Raw genomic sequence first — 17479 nt, 5'->3', positions numbered from 1 at the left:
TGAGAGTTGTGTTGAAGAGATTAGGGGAGGAGAAGCTTTATGCAAAATTCTCCAAGTGTGAGTTTTGGCTCAGTGCAGTGGCTTTCTTGGGGCACGTGGTGTCCAGTGAGGGTATATATGTTGTTCCGAAGAAGATAGAGGCAGTTCAGAGTTGGCCCAGACCGTCCTCAACCACGAAGATTCACAGCTTTCTTGGTTTGGCAAGCTATTATCGCCGGTTTGTTCAAGGATTCTCATCTATCGCATCGCCCTTGACCAAGTTGACTCAGAAGAGGGCTTCATTTGTATGGTCGGAGAGTGTGAGGAGAGCTTTTAGAAGATCAAGACAGCTTTGACCACAACTCCAGTGTTAGTTTTTCCATCTACTTCAGGTTCATATACTGTGTATTGTGATGCTTCGAGAGTTAGAATTGGTTATGTATTGATGCAGGAGGGTAGAGTTATTGCTTATGCTTCTCGTCAATTGAAGCCCCATGAGAAGAACTACCCCGTTATGATTTGGAGTTGGCCGCCATAGTTCAGGCGTTGAAGATTTGGAGACATTACTTGTATGGTGTGTCTTGTGAGGTGTTTACTGATCATCGCAGTCTTCAGTATTTGTTCAAGCAAAAGGATCTTAAATTGAGGTAGCGGAGATGGTGGAGTTGCTTAAGGATTATGATATCACTATATTGTATCATCCGGGAAAGGCCAATGTGGTGGCCGATGCTTTGAGCCGAAAGGCAGTGAGTATGGGGAGTTTGGCATATATTCCAGTTGGGGAGAGACCTCTTGTGGTTGATGTTCAGGCATTGGCCAATCGGCTCGTAAGGTTAGATATTTCGGAGCCTAGTCGGGTATTAGCTTGTGTGGTTTCTCGGTATTCCTTATATGATCGCATTAGATAGCGCCAGTATGATGATCCATATTTGCTTGTCCTTAAGGACAAAGTTTAGCATGATGATGTCAGAGATATGACCATTGGTGATGATGGGGTGTTGAGGATGCAGGGCCAGATTTTTGTGCCCAATGTGGATGGGGATTTTTGTGCCCAATATGGATGGGCTTCGGGAGTTGATTCTGGAGGATACCCATAGCTCACGGTATTCCATTCATCCGGGTGCCGCGAAGATGTATCAGGATTTGAGGCTGCACTATTGGTAAAGAAGAATGAAGAAAGACATTGTGGGATTTGTAGCTCGATGTCTCAATTGTCAGCAAGTGAAATATGAGCATCAGAGATCGGTGGCTTGCTACAGCAGATGGATATTCCCGAGTGGAAGTGGGAGAGGATCACTATGGACTTTGTTGTTGGACTTCCACGGACTTTGAGGAAGTTCGATGCTATTTGGGTGATTGTGGATCGGCTGACCAAGTCCGCGCACTTCATTCCTGTGTGTACTACCTATTCTTCAGAGCGGTTGACAGAGATCTATATCCGAGAGATTTTTCATTTGCATGGTGTCCCAGTTTCCATTATTTCAGATAGGGGCACTCAGTTTACATCGCAATTTTGGAGGTCTGTGCAGCGAGAGTTGGGTACTCAGGTTGAGTTGAGCATAACTTTTCATCCTCAGACGGACGGGCAGTCCGAGCACACTATTCAGATATTGGAGGACATGTTGCGTGCTTGTGTCATTGATTTCGGAGGGTCATGGGATCAGTTTCTACCACTTGCAGAGTTTGCTTATAACAACAGCTAATGGTCGAGTATTCAGATGACTCCATATGAGGCTTTGTATGGGAGGTAGTGTAGATCTCCAGTTGGTTGGTTCGAGCCCGGTGAGGCTAGGCTATTGGGGGCAAATTTGGTGCAGGATGCTTTGGAGAAGGTGAAGGTGATTCAGGAGAGGCTTCATACAGCGCAGTCGAGGCAAAAAAGTTATGCTGATAGGAAGGATTGGGATGTGTCCTACATGGTTGGCGAGAAGGTTCTGTTGAAGGTTTCACCCATGAAGGGTGTTATGAGATTTGGGAAGAAAGGAAAATTGAGTCCGCGGTTCATTGGACCTTTTGAGGTGCTTCGGAGGATTGGGGAGGTGGCTTATGAGCTTGCTTTGCCACCCAAAGTTGGGTGTGCATCCGATATTTCAAGTTTCTATGCTCCGGAAGTATATTGGGGATCCGTCTCATGTTCTGGATTTCAGCACGGTTCAGTTGGATGATGATTTGACCTATGATGTGAAGCTAGTAGCTATTTTGGGTCGACGAGTTCGGAAGTTGAGGACAAAGGATATAGCTTTAGTGAAAGTGCAGTGGAGAGGTCGGCCCGTGGAGGAGGCTACCTGGGAGACCGAGCGGGAGATGCGGAGCAGATATCCTCACCTGTTTGAGGCTTCAGGTATGTTTCTTAACTCGTTCGCGGAAGAATGTTTATTTAAGTTAGGGAGGATGTGACGACCCGACCAGTCGTCTCATGAGTTACCGCTCTTTCTCCCCATTTCTACTTCTTTATGCTTTGTTTATCCGTTTTTTGTGGTATCGGGTTGGTCAGATCGAGTTCGGAAAGGATTTGGTAAGGTTTGAGACACTTAGTCTCTTTTAAGGAAATTTAAGTTGGAAAAATCAACCGGATGTTGACTTATGTGTTAGAGGGATCGGATGTGAGTTCCGGTGGTTCAGTTAGCTACGGGAGGTAATTTGGGTCTTAGGAGTGTGATCAGAGTGAGTTTTGGAGGTTCGGAGTAGATTTAGGCCTGAATTGGCGAAGTTGATATTTTGGCGATTTCCGGTTGATAGGCGAGATTTTGATATAGGGGTCGGAATGGAATTTCGAGAGTTGCAGTAGTTTCGTTGTGTCATTTGGGATGTGTGTACAAAATTTTAGGTCATTCAGACATGTGTTGGTTGGATTCTTTATCAAAAGCGTAATTTGAAGATTTTAGAAAATTTGGCTTGAATCCGATGTGTTTTGGGTGATTTGATGTTGTTTGAGGGATTTGATAATCGGAACAAGTTTGAATAAGCTATTAGTATATGTTTGTGCTTTTGGTTGAGGTCCCGGGGGCCTCAGGGCGATTTCGGATGGTTAACGGGAAGTTTGGATTGTTGTTGCAGTTGCTGAATTGCTGCTTCTGGTATTTTTGCACCTGCGGATTTGGGACCGCATGTGCGGCGCCGCATGTGCGGTTGATTTGTCGCAGAAGCGAAATTAGGCCTGATGACCAGCGACCGCAGAAGCGGCTAGGGTGACCTTGTCTTCACGAGAGGCGCCATCACGACCAGGTCCGGGTTTAGGGTCGTGACACAAACAAACAACGTATGAAAATATACAACGAAAGGAAATATTAATGCATGATTTGCATTGTAAAATATCTGGAAGAATATTTTATTCCCCAATATTAGCGCGCCTAAATAAGGAAGGATACAACTACAATGATTCCTTATTTAATGAATTATCTATATTTTGTAGAATTACTATTAACATGGCGGATAATATGCAAACTATGAATATATTTGGTAATATAGTTTCTTATATGGTATAAAAACGAAAATGTCCCGTAATAATATCCCTTCTAATTTCTTTTGTGATGGGGCCGGGTTGGCATGTGAAAATAGAGGAGGCGAAAGGATGAGAGTGCAATCCTGAGTTCTGAATTTAGTTGTGACTGTTACAATGGGAAATATTTTTTTGAAAATTTCTTGTTTTTTGGATTATAGAATATTTTACGACATTTGGTTAGAGAATGAAATATATTTTTTTTGAAAAAGATATTTATAAAAGATTAAAATAATATTAGCCTTATGAAGATAAGTTGCGGGAATCGAGGCCGACATGGTTCGAACATGTGAAGAGGAAAGACCTTGATGCCCCGGTTAGGAGGTGTGAGATGTTGACTATGGCGGGTCAGAGGAGGGATAGAGGGACGTCTAAGAAGTACTGGGATGAGGTGATTAGGCAGGACATGTCGTTACTTCAGCTCACCGAGAACATGACCCTAGATAGGAGAGTGTGGAGATCGAGGATTAGTTTTGTAGGTTGACAGATAGTCTAGAGTTTCGTCTAGTCTTCCTAGTAATATTAGTACTAGTCATGTATTTTCCTATTCTTAGCCCCTAGCTATTTCACATTGTGTCGTACAAAGTGAAGATATTTGAGTGGACATAAATTTTAAATGTATAAGCTAAATACATACAAATTACTAAAATTACTCTTATTATCAATAATTAAATGGGTCGTGGTGATAGTTCACTAGAGTTTTACATAAAAATAATACGGGTTAGCCAGTTTCTAGATTGGTCATTGAAAAAAACCAGCGTTTGCAAATTCATTCAAAAATAGCCACTATTTTGCTGCAACACGTAAAGTTCCAACATAATATGCTGGAGATTGGTGCACCTGTGTATGAACTTCCAGCATATTATGCTGGAACTCCAACACGCAGAAAGGTCTAGCCTAATATACTGGTGATTGGAGCACCTGTGTATGAACGTCCAACATATTATACTGGACCGATATATTATACTGGAACTTCAGTATATTATACTTGAATTCCAGTATAATATACTGGAGTTCCAATATACTTATGTTGAAACTCCAGTATAACATACTGGAGTTCCAGTATATTATACTGGAGTTCCAGTATATTATGCTGGAGTATTTTCCGGATTTTGAACAGTGTTTTTGTTCAGATTTATCTTTACATGAAAAGTAACTAAATTTCGATTACTTTTAAAACTGTGGCTATTTTTGAATGATCACTTGTAAATCTGGCCATTTTTTTTTTCCTGAGTTTTACGTGTCTTCTCATTTTCTAGGAACCCTTTCCTAGTAAAAGAATAAAATTTGATTGGCCTGGTACAAACAAGTCATGTTTATAAAAGTAAAATTAGGATTCTAATTTTAAACCGTCACAACGGGAGAAAGTTGTCATTGTTTTATGATATACTAAAAAAATGTGCTACATAAAGACAAATGAAGTACTTAATACATTTGCAATCGACATTTTAACAGTAAATCTCTATCATTAAAATGTTGCAATTAGTCTTGACAATTTTGATCCAATCATGAGGTCGGATATTCCATCCTTTCTGAAAGTTGATTGAAATTACCATTTCGTCCCTTCAATTTGAACTTTTAATTGTCCGGGATATTAAAAGGAGGAAATGATTTAATATAATTTTCTTTACAATTTGAATGGAAGAATATGATTATCTCTTATGTTTTATTTCTTGTCTCATGCGATTAAAAGTAAAGATATTTTTCAAGATTTGACATAAAACTAATTTTTTTTATAATAGGTGACAAAATCAATTAATCCCATTAATCATCAAAGCAAAAGATCCATTTAATAAATATTTACTGACTAGCCTTTTTTTTTTTTTGACAGAATAAGAAATACTTATATTAATGCTTAAAGATGTCAAAGATATTACAAAACTATAGAAATGCCTTCTAAGGCATTTTGATTACCAAGTTAAGACAACTTGGTGCATATACTATCCGAAATTGTTCTCACGGTATGTGTTTTTTCTCTATCAGAACGAACTATTGACTCTACTAACGGACGGGGAATTGTAAAGTAAGTTATTTTGTCGATGTCGGACTAACTAGAAGCTTTTTTGCCAAAAAGTGAGCTACTTTATTGCCTTTTCGGAAGTTATGCTTGATTACCACCTTATGCAACTGGAGCATTAAAGACATGCAATCGCGAATTAATGTGTCAAGAGTGGGATAATCATGTTCAAGAATTCTCCTTACCTCCGTGGTATCTATCTCAATCTCAAGAGGTGTGAGATTTAAATTCACTACTAGCTAGAGTCCTTCCATAAGAGCCAGTAATTCAGCTTGAGTTACCGAACATGCATAAGCACATTTAGAAAAATCAACTATCCAGTCGCCATTATAATTTCTAAGAACACCACCAAGACCACAATACAATAAATTTCGTTTATAAGCACCATCAATGTTCAGTTTGTACGAAGGAGATGGTTTATACCACTTAACATTCAGAGTTCTTATTTTTGACAAGTTAGATTCACTTTCTGTGAGAAATTTATATTCAATAACATGCCTGATAACGCTAGAGGGAGTAAGAAAACATACCATATTATTCTGGTTATTATTATTTCTATTGATCCACATGCTCCAAATTGCAAAAGGAAAAATGTTTTCCCAGTTAATAAGCGTATACGAGGGGGTAATTGACATATTTTTTAGGCAATGAGCCAGTGGCAGTTGCCCAAGTGCGATAGGTTGGAAACTTCGAGACTCCTCCAGAAATCTTGAGCAATAGTGCACTTCTAAAAGATGTGAGTGATAGTTTCTTCCTCTTTTTTGTACATAGGGCAGAGTACATCAATGTTAATGCCAATGTAATTAAAATAAGCTCGACAAGGAAGTTTATCATGATAACATTGCCATATAAGGAATTTCATTTTATTTGGGCAAAGTAACTTCCAGATCCAAGTGAAGTTTTTGTCACAATTGTTATTATTATCAATTAACTCATACCAAGAGTTGGCAGTAAACATTCAAGTATAATTTAAAAACCACAAGGGAGTGTCGCAATTAGTAGGTTTCATGGATAGAGGAATTGTATTGATGAGCTCAATAATATTATCTGGAAGAGTGAAAGACAACTTAGAGAAGTCCCAGTTATTATTAAGCATGAGGTCTCTGATTGTTAGATTGTGATCGGAGATGTTTAAAGGGCCATAGACAAGGTTCCGGAATGTTGGAGTGTTTGGAATCCAACAAAAATTTCACATGTTTAAATTTGACTTGTTCTGAATACCCCAAAGGATTTCTTTGCTGCAATAGAACCATCCTTTATTAATACTATTCCATATAAAAGAGGTATTGATTTTTAGGGACTTATTGGAATAACTATTAATTAATTATCTAGACCATAGAAAATTAGGATAATTCAACATTCTCTAAGTAAGACTTGTTAGAAGAGCCAGGTTTTAAGACTTAGCTTTCCTTACGCCTAGACCACCATTGGCTTTGCTCTTAGTGGTAGTATCCCAGTTTAGCAGGTGGAATATTTTCCTATCTTCGGTGGAGACAAGGGATTTTATCAATAAGGTTGTGGATTTTTGTTGGCAAGAGGGCATATTGCATTGCATGATTTGGTATACTATTTAAAGTACTTGTAGCCAATATAGTTCTACCAGCAATTCAAACAATTTGTCTTCCAATTAGCGATTCTAGTGTGCATATTGTCTATAATATATTGAAAATCGGTAGTCTTAGGTTTTTTATCAAGGATTGAAAAACTAAGATATTTTTCAAAAGTGTTACTGACTTTCATATTAAAGATATTAGTAATATCATTTTTTTTCCTTTTAATATTCACTGACTAGTCAACAAAAGGAAAATGGGATTCGTGTTTTTGAAAGTAACCATTATAGGATTTGAACATTAAACTTGGGACCTTACACTTAACAAGTTGCTAAAAGTACCATTTAAATTGTAGAACCAAAATTCTACCTTAATTATGTATAACTTCGTCAATCTTTTTGACTAAGCTCTTATACATTTTTTTATTTTTATTTTTCCTTTTTGCCTTATTGCGGCCTGAATAAATATTAGTATCACATCAAAATCAAATGGAACTGGTTGTTGCGGAAGCAGATTATATAGAGAGTGATTAAATCACAACTACTATATCTAAAGGTAGCTAATAAATAGTAAATGAGACAATAATAAAAAAGAACACCAGGAATTAACGAGGTTCGACAAAAATTAATTTTTGCCTAGTTCTCGGACACAATCAACTCAAACTTTATTTCACTCCAAAAATACAAGTGAAATAGTATAAGAGAAAGAAGACTCAAATGCCTTGGTAGATAAAAAGTCAAGTGATAGGTGTTTATAAATGAACAAAACCCTTGCTATTTATTGAAGGGAAATGACCTTAATAATGTTATGCATCACATAACATTAAATATGAACATGCAATGTAAATGCATGAAAAATGCATCTACTAATTTTTTCCTAAAAGGAGGCTTCAAATATCATATTAGTTCACATCAATCTTGTCAAATTCAACAAATCTCCACCTTGGCAAGATTCCACTTTTCAATTTTCTCTCACTGGTGAATTTTGATTGTGTCTTCAGCTTTAATTTTCAAAGTTCAACAATGTTGATCAAGTTCAAACAATGTTGAAACTTGATCGCAGTCACTAATTTTGTTAGCATATCGACAAGGTTGTCTGTAGTCCGAATTTCCTGCACTGCGACCCCACCTTCTTCTATAATATCTCGTATGAAGTGATATCGAACATCAATGTGCTTCGTACGTGCATGATAAAGTTGGTTCTTTACTAATTGGATAGCACCTTGACTATCACAAAATAGTATGATGCTTTCTTGACCAATACCAAGCTCTTTAAGCAACCTTTGAAACTAAATTGTCTCCTTTACAGCCTCTGTAATTGCCATGTACTCTGCCTCAGACAAAGTAATCGTTGACTGCAAAGTAGACTTCCAACTAACTGGTGCATTTACAAAAGTAAAAATATAACCAGTAGTTGATCTACGCTTGTCCAAATCACCAGCATAATTGGAATCACAATATACAACCAGATACTGACTATCTTCCTACTCAAAAATCAATCGAACATCTACAGTATTACGAATATACCATAGAATCCATTTCACAGCTTGCCAATGCTCCTTTCCTGGATCATGCATATACCTGCTTACAACTCCGATAGCATGTGAAATATCAGGTCTTGTGCAAACCATTGCATACATCAAGTTACCAACGACATTCACATATGGCACTTGATATATACTCTCGTTCAATTTCATTCTTCAGCGACTTAGCAGCACTAAGCTTAATAGCCTGTTTGGCCAAGCTTATTTTTGGCCAAAAGTGCTTTTTTTGGGGCCAAAAATATTTTTGGCCTCAATTTGAGGTGTTTGGCCAAGCTTTTGGAAGGAAAAAAAATAATTTTGAGAAGAAGCAGAAGCAGTTTTGGAAAAGCAGAAAAAAGTAGCTTCTTTACAAAAACACTTTTAGAGAAGCACTTTTGAGATTTTAAAACTTGGCCAAACACTAATTGCTGCTCAGAAGTACTTTTCAAACTAATTAGCCAAACACAAACTGCTTCTCACCAAAAGTACTTTTAAGAAAAACACTTTTGAAAAAAAGCACTTCTCAAAATAAGCTGATTTTTGCAGCTTGGCTAAATGGGCTATAAAGTGAGGAGCAAGAGGAGTGCTAACTGACTTCGTGTTCTCATTCATGATAAATCGATCTATTACTCTCTTCAAGTATTCTTTCTAAGATAGATAGAGTTTCTTTGAATGTCTATCTTCTTTTATCTTCATACCAAGAATTTTCTTCGCCTCACCCAAATCCTTCATCTCAAACTCCTTTCTTAGTTGAATCTTCAACTTCTCAATTTACTCTTGACATTTGGAAGCTATCAAAATATCATCAACGTATAGGAGAAGATATATGAAGGATCTGTCTTCAAGCTTGCGAAAATATACACAATTATCGTATTTGTTTCTTTTGTACTTCTAACGAAACATAAACTTGTCAAATCATTTGTACCATTATCTAGAAGATTATTTCAATCCGTACAATGATTTTTTAAGTTTGCATACCATATTTTCCTTTGCAGCAACTTTGAATCCTTCTAGCTGAGTCATATAGATTTTCTCTTCCAAATCTCCATGTAAAAATGCAGTTTTTACATCTAACTAAACTAGTTACAAATTTAACTGTGCTACCAAAGCCAACAAAACTCTAACGGAGGAGTGTTTCATGACTGGAGAAAATACCTCATTATAATCAATTCCCTCCTTTTGAGCGTTCCCTTTGGCCACCAATCTTGCTTTGTAGCGAACATTTTCTTGGTTAGGAAATCCTTCTTTTTTTGCTAATACCCATTTGCACCCAATTGTTTTCCTTGCCCTTCGGGAGATTGGCCAATTTCCAGGTGCGATTCTGATGAAGGGACTACATTTCTTTATTCATGGCAATCCTTCATTTATCTTCTTCTCAATTTGGACTGCGTCTTTATAAATGGTAGAAAAACCATCAGCTACAATTGAGGCTTCACAAGCCACCACCTTTATGAGACGAACATGTTTCTTTATTGTTCATTTTGGCTTGCTGGTTGCTATTGATTCTAGTTGTTGTTGAGGTTCCTGAATTGAATCTTCCTCTCTGCTGACTCTTCTTCCAGGGGGAAATGTTCTATTGTTTCCTCGTTTTCTCGCTGTGTTGGGAAAATTAATTTTCCCTCAAACTCCACCTGCTTTGAAGCACCATCAATTTGTTTGACATCTTCAACTGTCACCTTATCTGTTATGGTAGATTCATCAAAGGTAGCATCTCTGTTGAATATAATGTTTCTTGTCTCTGGACACCATAAGCGGTATCCTTTGACTCCAGAAACAATTCCCATAAATATAGCTTTCTTTGCTCTCGGATCCAATTTTGACTCTTTCACATGATAGTATGCAATTGAGCCAAATAAATGCAACAAATTATAATTTTCAACAGGTTTTCCATATTATTTTTTAAATGGTGTCTTGCCACCAATAGCGGCAGATGGTAGACGATTAATGAGGTGACATGCATATGTTATTGCCTCGGCCTAAAATTCTTTTCCCAAGCCAGCATTGGACAACATACACCTAACCTTCTCCAGCAAAGTCCGATTCATGCGTTCTGCCACTCCATTATGTTGTGGTGTATTTCTGACGGTGAAATGTCTCAAAATGCCACTATCTTCACAAATCTATTGTAAAGATAATTTTTGTATTCTCCACCGTTGTCTGTGTGGAGACACTTTATCTTTCTGCCTGTTTGAGTCTTTCTATCATCGACTTCCATTTGAGAAAAATTTCCAACACCTCATCTTTGGTTTTCATCATATACACCCACACTCTCCGGAAAAAGTCATCAATAAATGTTACAAAATAGTGTTTCCCACCTAATGATGGTGTTTTGGAAGTACCCCAAATATCAAAGTGAACATAATCCAAAATACCTTTATTATTATAGATTGTTGTTCCAAATTTAATCCTTGTCTGTTTTTCCTTGACACAATGCTCACAAAACTCCAAATTACAAGTTTTTTCTCCTTCTAACAATCATTGATCTGATAAAATTTTCAAAGATTTTCCTCCAGCATGTCCCAAGTGCATGTACCATAGCTTGGTTGCTTTTGCTTCCTTGTCATCACTGGATATCATTGTTGCTGTCCCAATAACTGTACTACCGTGATAGTGGTACATGCTATTATTTTGCCGAATTCCCTTCATTACCACTAATGCACCAGAGCATATTCTCATTACCCCATTTTATGCAACGACTTTGAGCCCCTTTGACTCTAGGGCTCCTATAGAAATAAGATTTTTCTTCAATTCCGGTATGTATCGAACATCTGTTAATGTTCTGATCAATCCATCATGGTTCCTTAAACGGATTGAACCAATACCATATTGTTATTTGTGGTTTGAATAACTCTACATTCTTCTTTTTAAAAATCAATGAACCGATCCCTGTTAGGACACATATGATAGCTATAAGCTGAATCCATTAACCATATGTCACATGGTTTGAATGACTCAGTTATAACTAGTGAGAAATTAGAGTCATCACAATCAACTATATTTGAATCCATGGCAACCTTCCCATTTTTATGTTAGGATTTTTACCTATCTATATCATATATCAAACCTTATTACCTTCATTGTTTAAGGATTGCGTTAATTACATTTAAGCATACCAAATTACAATTTAGATACTATAATTCAAATTAAGGGTATAATTATTCCTTCATTTATTGTAGGCGTGATTTTAGGACCGTATTTTCACGTTATTTCGTTTACCCGCCTCTCTCTCCTCCCACCCCCACACCCCCTACGATTTACCTTCAGTTAATTCCCCCCCCCCACGATTTACCTTCAGTTTTTCCCCCATTCTCGTACAATCTCTTCTCACCCACAATTACCTTCACTTTCTTCTCCACTTAATTACCTTCAGTTGTATCCCCCACGATTTGAATTCACTTCCATCTTTGTCTTCAACTCCTAAATCATGAAAAAAACCAACACTCCCAAAACAAATCATGAAAAGCTATATTAGCTGATATTCCAACCTTTGATTTGGGTGTCTTAACACCAAAATCACCACCCAAAAACCCACAATCGACGCATGCAAGTGAACAAACTACTGGTATTTCATCTCCTAGACAAATTCGTGCGAAAATGAGAAGCAAGCATTTGCACGATATTGATGCTGGTGGAGTTGATAAACTAGTCGAGAAACAACTCAAACGCAAGGGGAAATAGTTGAGTGTAGATGGCGATTTTGTAGATGATTCCCCCAAAGTTCCATCTGTGAAAAAACCCAAGGTCTCTCCTTCTTCATCAAAACCAAAAAAGAAGAAACCCTCAAAAAAAGTACCAAAATTGGTTCACCAAAAAATTTCAATAAAGGTAAACACTATTTATTTTTCCTCACTGTTTTGTAGTTTGATTTTGGTTGTAAAAATCTGTTGTTCAAGTGTTAATTTAGTGTTCAAGTGTTTTTTGGCCAAATGTGGTATTGTCCTAATTTTGTAGATTATTTGTCGCAATTTTCTAGGTTTAATGGAACTGTAATTATTAGACAGTCTATAACTGTAGTTAGTTTGTAGTTGATTTGTAGTCTGATCGTTAAATTGTAGAGATGGTATTTTTCATTGCAACCTGTATTGCTGCTACATTTAACTTCATTCTAAATACAATTAATCTACATTTTGTGAGTTACTTGAAGTAACTGTTACATTCTGTAGATAATGTTTACACGTGCATTGTTCTTCTTTGATTGTTCAAGTGTATTTTGGTAAAATGTGGTGTTGTCCTAATTTTGTAGATTCTTTGTCTCAATTTTGTAGGTTAATTGGAACTGTGACTCTTAGACAGTGTATAAATGTAGTTAGTTTGTAGTTGATGTGTAGTCTGATGGTTAAATTGTAGATATGATATTTTTTATTGTAGCCTGTATAGCTCATATATTTAAATTCATTCTAACTACAGTTAATCTACATTTATGTGAGATACTTGAAGTAACTGATACATCCTGTAGATAATGTTTACATGGGCATTGTTCTTCTGTTATTGTTTTGTAGTTATAGGTGTGGTTAGGCTGTTCTTCTTCTAGTTATATTTTGTATTTGTCATGTAGTTATATGTAGATTACTGCTTCCTTTTTATGCAAATTACTAATGTTCATTAATTTTATATTTTCTACAGAATGGCCCTTACTTTGCACAACAAAATGTTGATTATGGTGTGCTTAGATTCCACAGTTTGTGTGATCCTAGCATACCTAGCCAGATACAAGCTTTACTCTCTCCAAATGCTTTAAGGGTTTTCAAAAAAACTTGTTTTGGTTACTTATTAGGTCTCCCCAAAATCTTTATGCAAAACCAATCACTTCTCTTCTGATGAAGTATGAATTGACAAAGTCTACTGACTCATATTTTTCAGTACTATTTAAGGTTAAAAAATTGAATTTTTCCTTGAGAGAATTTGGGTTGATAACTGGTCTTAATTGTGTGAATAAGTTTTCAGACTATGGTTACACTTCCACCTATGTTAGCCCTTTAATGAATACATATTTTCCGAACAAAGAAAGGGTTGAGAAATGGCATTTGAAAAATGTAGTGACTAATAAAGCATGGGCAAACGATGTGGATGCGGTGAAGTTGTGCATTCTTTATATGTTGGAATTTTTTGTTTGTCCTTCTGATAAAGACCATGTGACTTTCATAGACAAGTTTATGTTCTTTCTAATAGAGTCTGGTAATTTTGAGTCATACCCATGGGGTATCAAATCCTTCAAGCAGGTTATTGAATCTGTCCGACATCGTCTTAATCCCCATGTACATTCTTATCTGATACGGGGATGCTCATTAGCCTTGCAAGTGTGGCTATATGAGTGTTGCTCGTCCGTCAGCACCGAGCTTGCTACGAGATGTTCTGAATCTATACCTCGCATTTTAAGATGGTCAACTACAAAGAGGCAGATTTGGTTAACTGCAATTGAAGAGAAGATGATCAAGCCTGAGTGGCTCAAGGTATTTTTTTCCACTTTTGTATGATGCTACAATTACATTCATAATAACTACATTGAATCTACATTTTTTTGTCACTTGAATTAACTATTATTTCCATCATTCAGTTCACAAACATGACTGAATCTGGAGAAGAGCTTGGAGTTCTTAATCTGCCAGACAAGATTCAATATGAAGATGAACATGGTGCTCAACCATCACATGTTCCAACTGCTGCTTCTCCATCATTTGAACCCAAAGATACAGATTGTCAAGAGGACATTGAATCTGTCAGTAGCAAGCTCAGGAAGTTGGAAAAGGGGATTGTGCAGGTATTATGAATAACTACAATATATTGACATAATTTGCTACATTTTGACTTCATTACATAACAATTATAGTATGTTATACATTGTAGTTAATTTGTGGTATAAATCTATAACAATTATAGTTTGTTGAATTGTAGTGTAACTGTAGCAATTAGAATAAGATTACCAACTAATTATATATTTAATTTTTAGGTTGATGGAAAGTTAGATGCTTTTAGGAAGGCTGTTTTTAAGGAACTCTCAAGCCTTCGAGAGTTCATAGATCAATCTTTGAAGAGTGTTATGAATGGGATAAACAGGAGGTTTGATTTGGACGAGTCAAAGGTAATAATTTACATATAATTTTGTACTAAGACTAATTAAGACATATGAATAAAGTGGTCCCAAATATTCCCCAAAATTGTAGTTTGCTGGTAGTTCAACCAAAAATAATTACCAACATCAAGGAGAGAACAACCAGCAATTTCAGTTCAATGTTGGTGATCAACTGCATGGAAGTACAAGCAATACAGGTATCTACAAAATTCCTACATACATATCTACAAATTTCAAGACAGCATTATTTAATTATGCTAATCAGTTTTTCACTATGTGTTGCAGCTACAATTTCTCCAGAACATTTTCAACCACATGTTGACTTATATCCTGACTTCCAAGAAGCAGCTGAGGCATATAAAGCAGGTACAGAACCATTCCTTCATTACAATAAGGTTTTTATGCAAAATTTTAATAATTTACACCTTAACTACATATTCCTACATATATCTACAATTCTCATTTTCAATTATTCATTCAAGCTGAAGTTTCAGCAGAACATCTACAAGGAAATATTGAGGAAGAACCAGTAATTGATGAAGTAGCTGAGGCACAACAAGCAGGTAATATATTCTCTATATTCTCTATAACTCCATAATACTGTTCATAACTACATAGATCTACACTTATCTACAGAAGGTGAAGTTCCACAGTCGCCAATTCACGGTGTGACTGTGACTGAAGTTGTTCCCGAAGGCATTGATAAAAAGGTTGTTCCTGAAGTTGTTCCTGGAGGCATTGACAACAAAGGTTTGACATTGGATGACTTTGAGCTGCCAAAAAACTTATCATAGTTGGTCATGTATGGCGAGCCCATACCAGATGAATCAACCCCTGTTCATCCCGGTAGAACCAGGTAACCGGGAAAACATGCACGATCACCTTTCACATCTTTGTATAGTTCTGGAGGCAGCACATCTGTTGGACCTAAATTTTTTTACCTCAAGCACCCCTTCACAAGTGTCATAGGTGAAAATGTAGATCCTGAATTGACAGAAAGGTTCACCAACTGGTTATACATTCGTAGTGATAAAGTATCTAGGAGGTATGAATGCTTCATTTTACACTGTCTGTTCACCATTTTTATACTTTAAAATTGTAATTCATTTTGTAAATTTTTTGTATTTGATCATCTTTTTTTTGTTATTACAGGAGGAAATATTACTTTTCCAAGAAGGATAACCAAATCAAGCCTTGGTTGGATTTTGGTTGTGAAAAGATTGATAAGAAGGACTGGTTTTATGACCTTGCTCACCCCGGACAAGTCATCAATAACACAGTAAGTATAAAGAACATAATCATTCACAATATCTGTTTTGTCTTCAGCTGTGTAGTGTAATTGTAGTTTATTTTTCAGCTATGATGTGTAATTGTAGTAATATTGTAGACAACATATATATGTTACTATATTTATGTCTCAGCTGTGAAATTTTGCTTTTTATGGACCTTATGTATCATATGTGATGATGATTGTATGTACAAACTGGAATTTTGGTACTTTTGACTGACTTGGAATCTCTGTGTACCACAACTGTAGTTACCTTGTAGTAATATTGTAGAGCTTGTGATTGTGCCTATTAATATTAACTGTAGGTTGAACTTGCTGATTATTGGGACCTTAAGTTAGGTGGTATGTTTCATTTGTTCCTCTGTATAGTGAATAAATGTAGACAGTGCATAAATATAGTTAATGTGTAGTTGTTTTGTAGTCTGATGGGTCAATTGTACATATAGTACTTGTTCACTATGGTTCATACAAACTACAATTAAATTACATTTTGTGAGGTACTTGGACTAACTGTTATATTTCTGTAGTTATAGTGTAGCTAATTTGCAGCAATCTGTTAGAGTTTTTAATAAATTCAAATTGTAGTTAATCTGTAGCTGTTTTGTAGACAAGTGTGGTTACACCGTAGCTTATTGTATATGTTTATTCTATTTTGGCAGCACATTGATGTTATTATGTATTATCTGCGAAAAAAGGCAAATATGGCCCCAACAATAATACTAGGTTCACAACCACCGATTGCTTGTTCAAGACAAAGATTGAAAGAATCTATGACAAGTTCATAAGTTCTCCACCGGAACAAAGGTATTCGGTTGTTAAACCCGAGGATGATGTTGGAGAATATATTCTCGGGTATAGAATTCTTGCTAATGTTGCCTGGGAGAATATATTCTTGCTCATGCCTGTGAACCTTGTAGAGAACTTCCATTGATTGTTGCTAGTTTTTGACATAAAGGACAGACAACTTTATGTTTATGATTCCATGGCGAGAGCAAACCGTCATAAAACAGTTGAGACATTGGTTGACAAGTTTTCAATCATTATCCCTCTGTATTTGTCATGCCCTGGTTTCTATGGTAAACGTAAAGACATTGACTTCAAGACCACAAAGGCATACATCGAGAAACCAGTTACGGACCCTCTCGACATACAATGGATGGTTGCTGAAATTCCACAACAAAAGGAAGGCTCAGTGTAAAAAAATAATCTCCCTTTCTATATGTTTAATTATTTTATTTTAATCATTTGTTATATAATGAAAAATTCTCATCTTATGCAGCGATTGTGGTGTATTTGTGGCTGCCTTTGCGGAGTATGTTAGCCTTGGAGATTTGGCAATCCCAAAGGAAGATCTTTCTGATATTGACCAACACCGTAGATGCTATGGAGCTCTACTGTGGGACTATGCAACAAAGAAGAAAGAAGATGGGTCAATCAGTGAGAGTGAGGTTACTGGCAGGCTAGCAAGAAGGAAGGGTGCTCCGGCAAAAAACGAGAGGACTAGAGTGCAACGAAAGAAGAAATAGACTATTGTGTTCCTAGTTTGGTCTGTGA

The 17479-nt window shown here is 36.5% G+C and overlaps 1 protein-coding gene and 1 long non-coding RNA gene across 2 annotated transcripts; both read left to right on the top strand.

Moving 5' to 3' along the window:
- Positions 1-11094: 11094 nt before the first annotated feature.
- On the top strand, positions 11095-14889 carry LOC138876261 (uncharacterized). The gene is made up of 7 exons (XM_070155169.1): positions 11095-11163; positions 13191-13307; positions 13439-14017; positions 14122-14325; positions 14515-14646; positions 14729-14834; positions 14876-14889. Exons 1-7 carry the CDS (start codon positions 11095-11097, stop codon positions 14887-14889), a joined length of 1221 nt encoding a protein of 406 aa, XP_070011270.1.
- A 636-nt stretch (positions 14890-15525) lies between these two features.
- LOC138874425 (uncharacterized) lies at positions 15526-16619 on the top strand. Its single transcript, XR_011401406.1, has 3 exons — positions 15526-15682; positions 15790-15916; positions 16585-16619. It is a non-coding gene; the product is annotated as an uncharacterized lncRNA (long non-coding RNA).
- Positions 16620-17479: the final 860 nt, after the last annotated feature.

The sequence above is a fragment of the Nicotiana sylvestris genome, chromosome 8 (genome assembly GCF_000393655.2).
Source record: "Nicotiana sylvestris chromosome 8, ASM39365v2, whole genome shotgun sequence".
In the NCBI taxonomy this organism is placed as follows: domain Eukaryota; kingdom Viridiplantae; phylum Streptophyta; class Magnoliopsida; order Solanales; family Solanaceae; genus Nicotiana; species Nicotiana sylvestris.
This window is presented reverse-complemented; position numbering and strand designations above follow the sequence as displayed.

Coding starts and splice junctions, on each gene's coding strand:
- LOC138876261 (XM_070155169.1), top strand. CDS start 11,095: ATGTACCATAGCTTGGTTGCTTTTGCTTCCTTGTCATCACTGGATATC. Junction 11,164..13,190: donor TTGTTGCTGTCCCAATAACT/GTACTACCGTGA, acceptor TATTTTCTACAG/AATGGCCCTTACTTTGCACA. Junction 14,326..14,514: donor TGGAAAAGGGGATTGTGCAG/GTATTATGAATA, acceptor TTTAATTTTTAG/GTTGATGGAAAGTTAGATGC.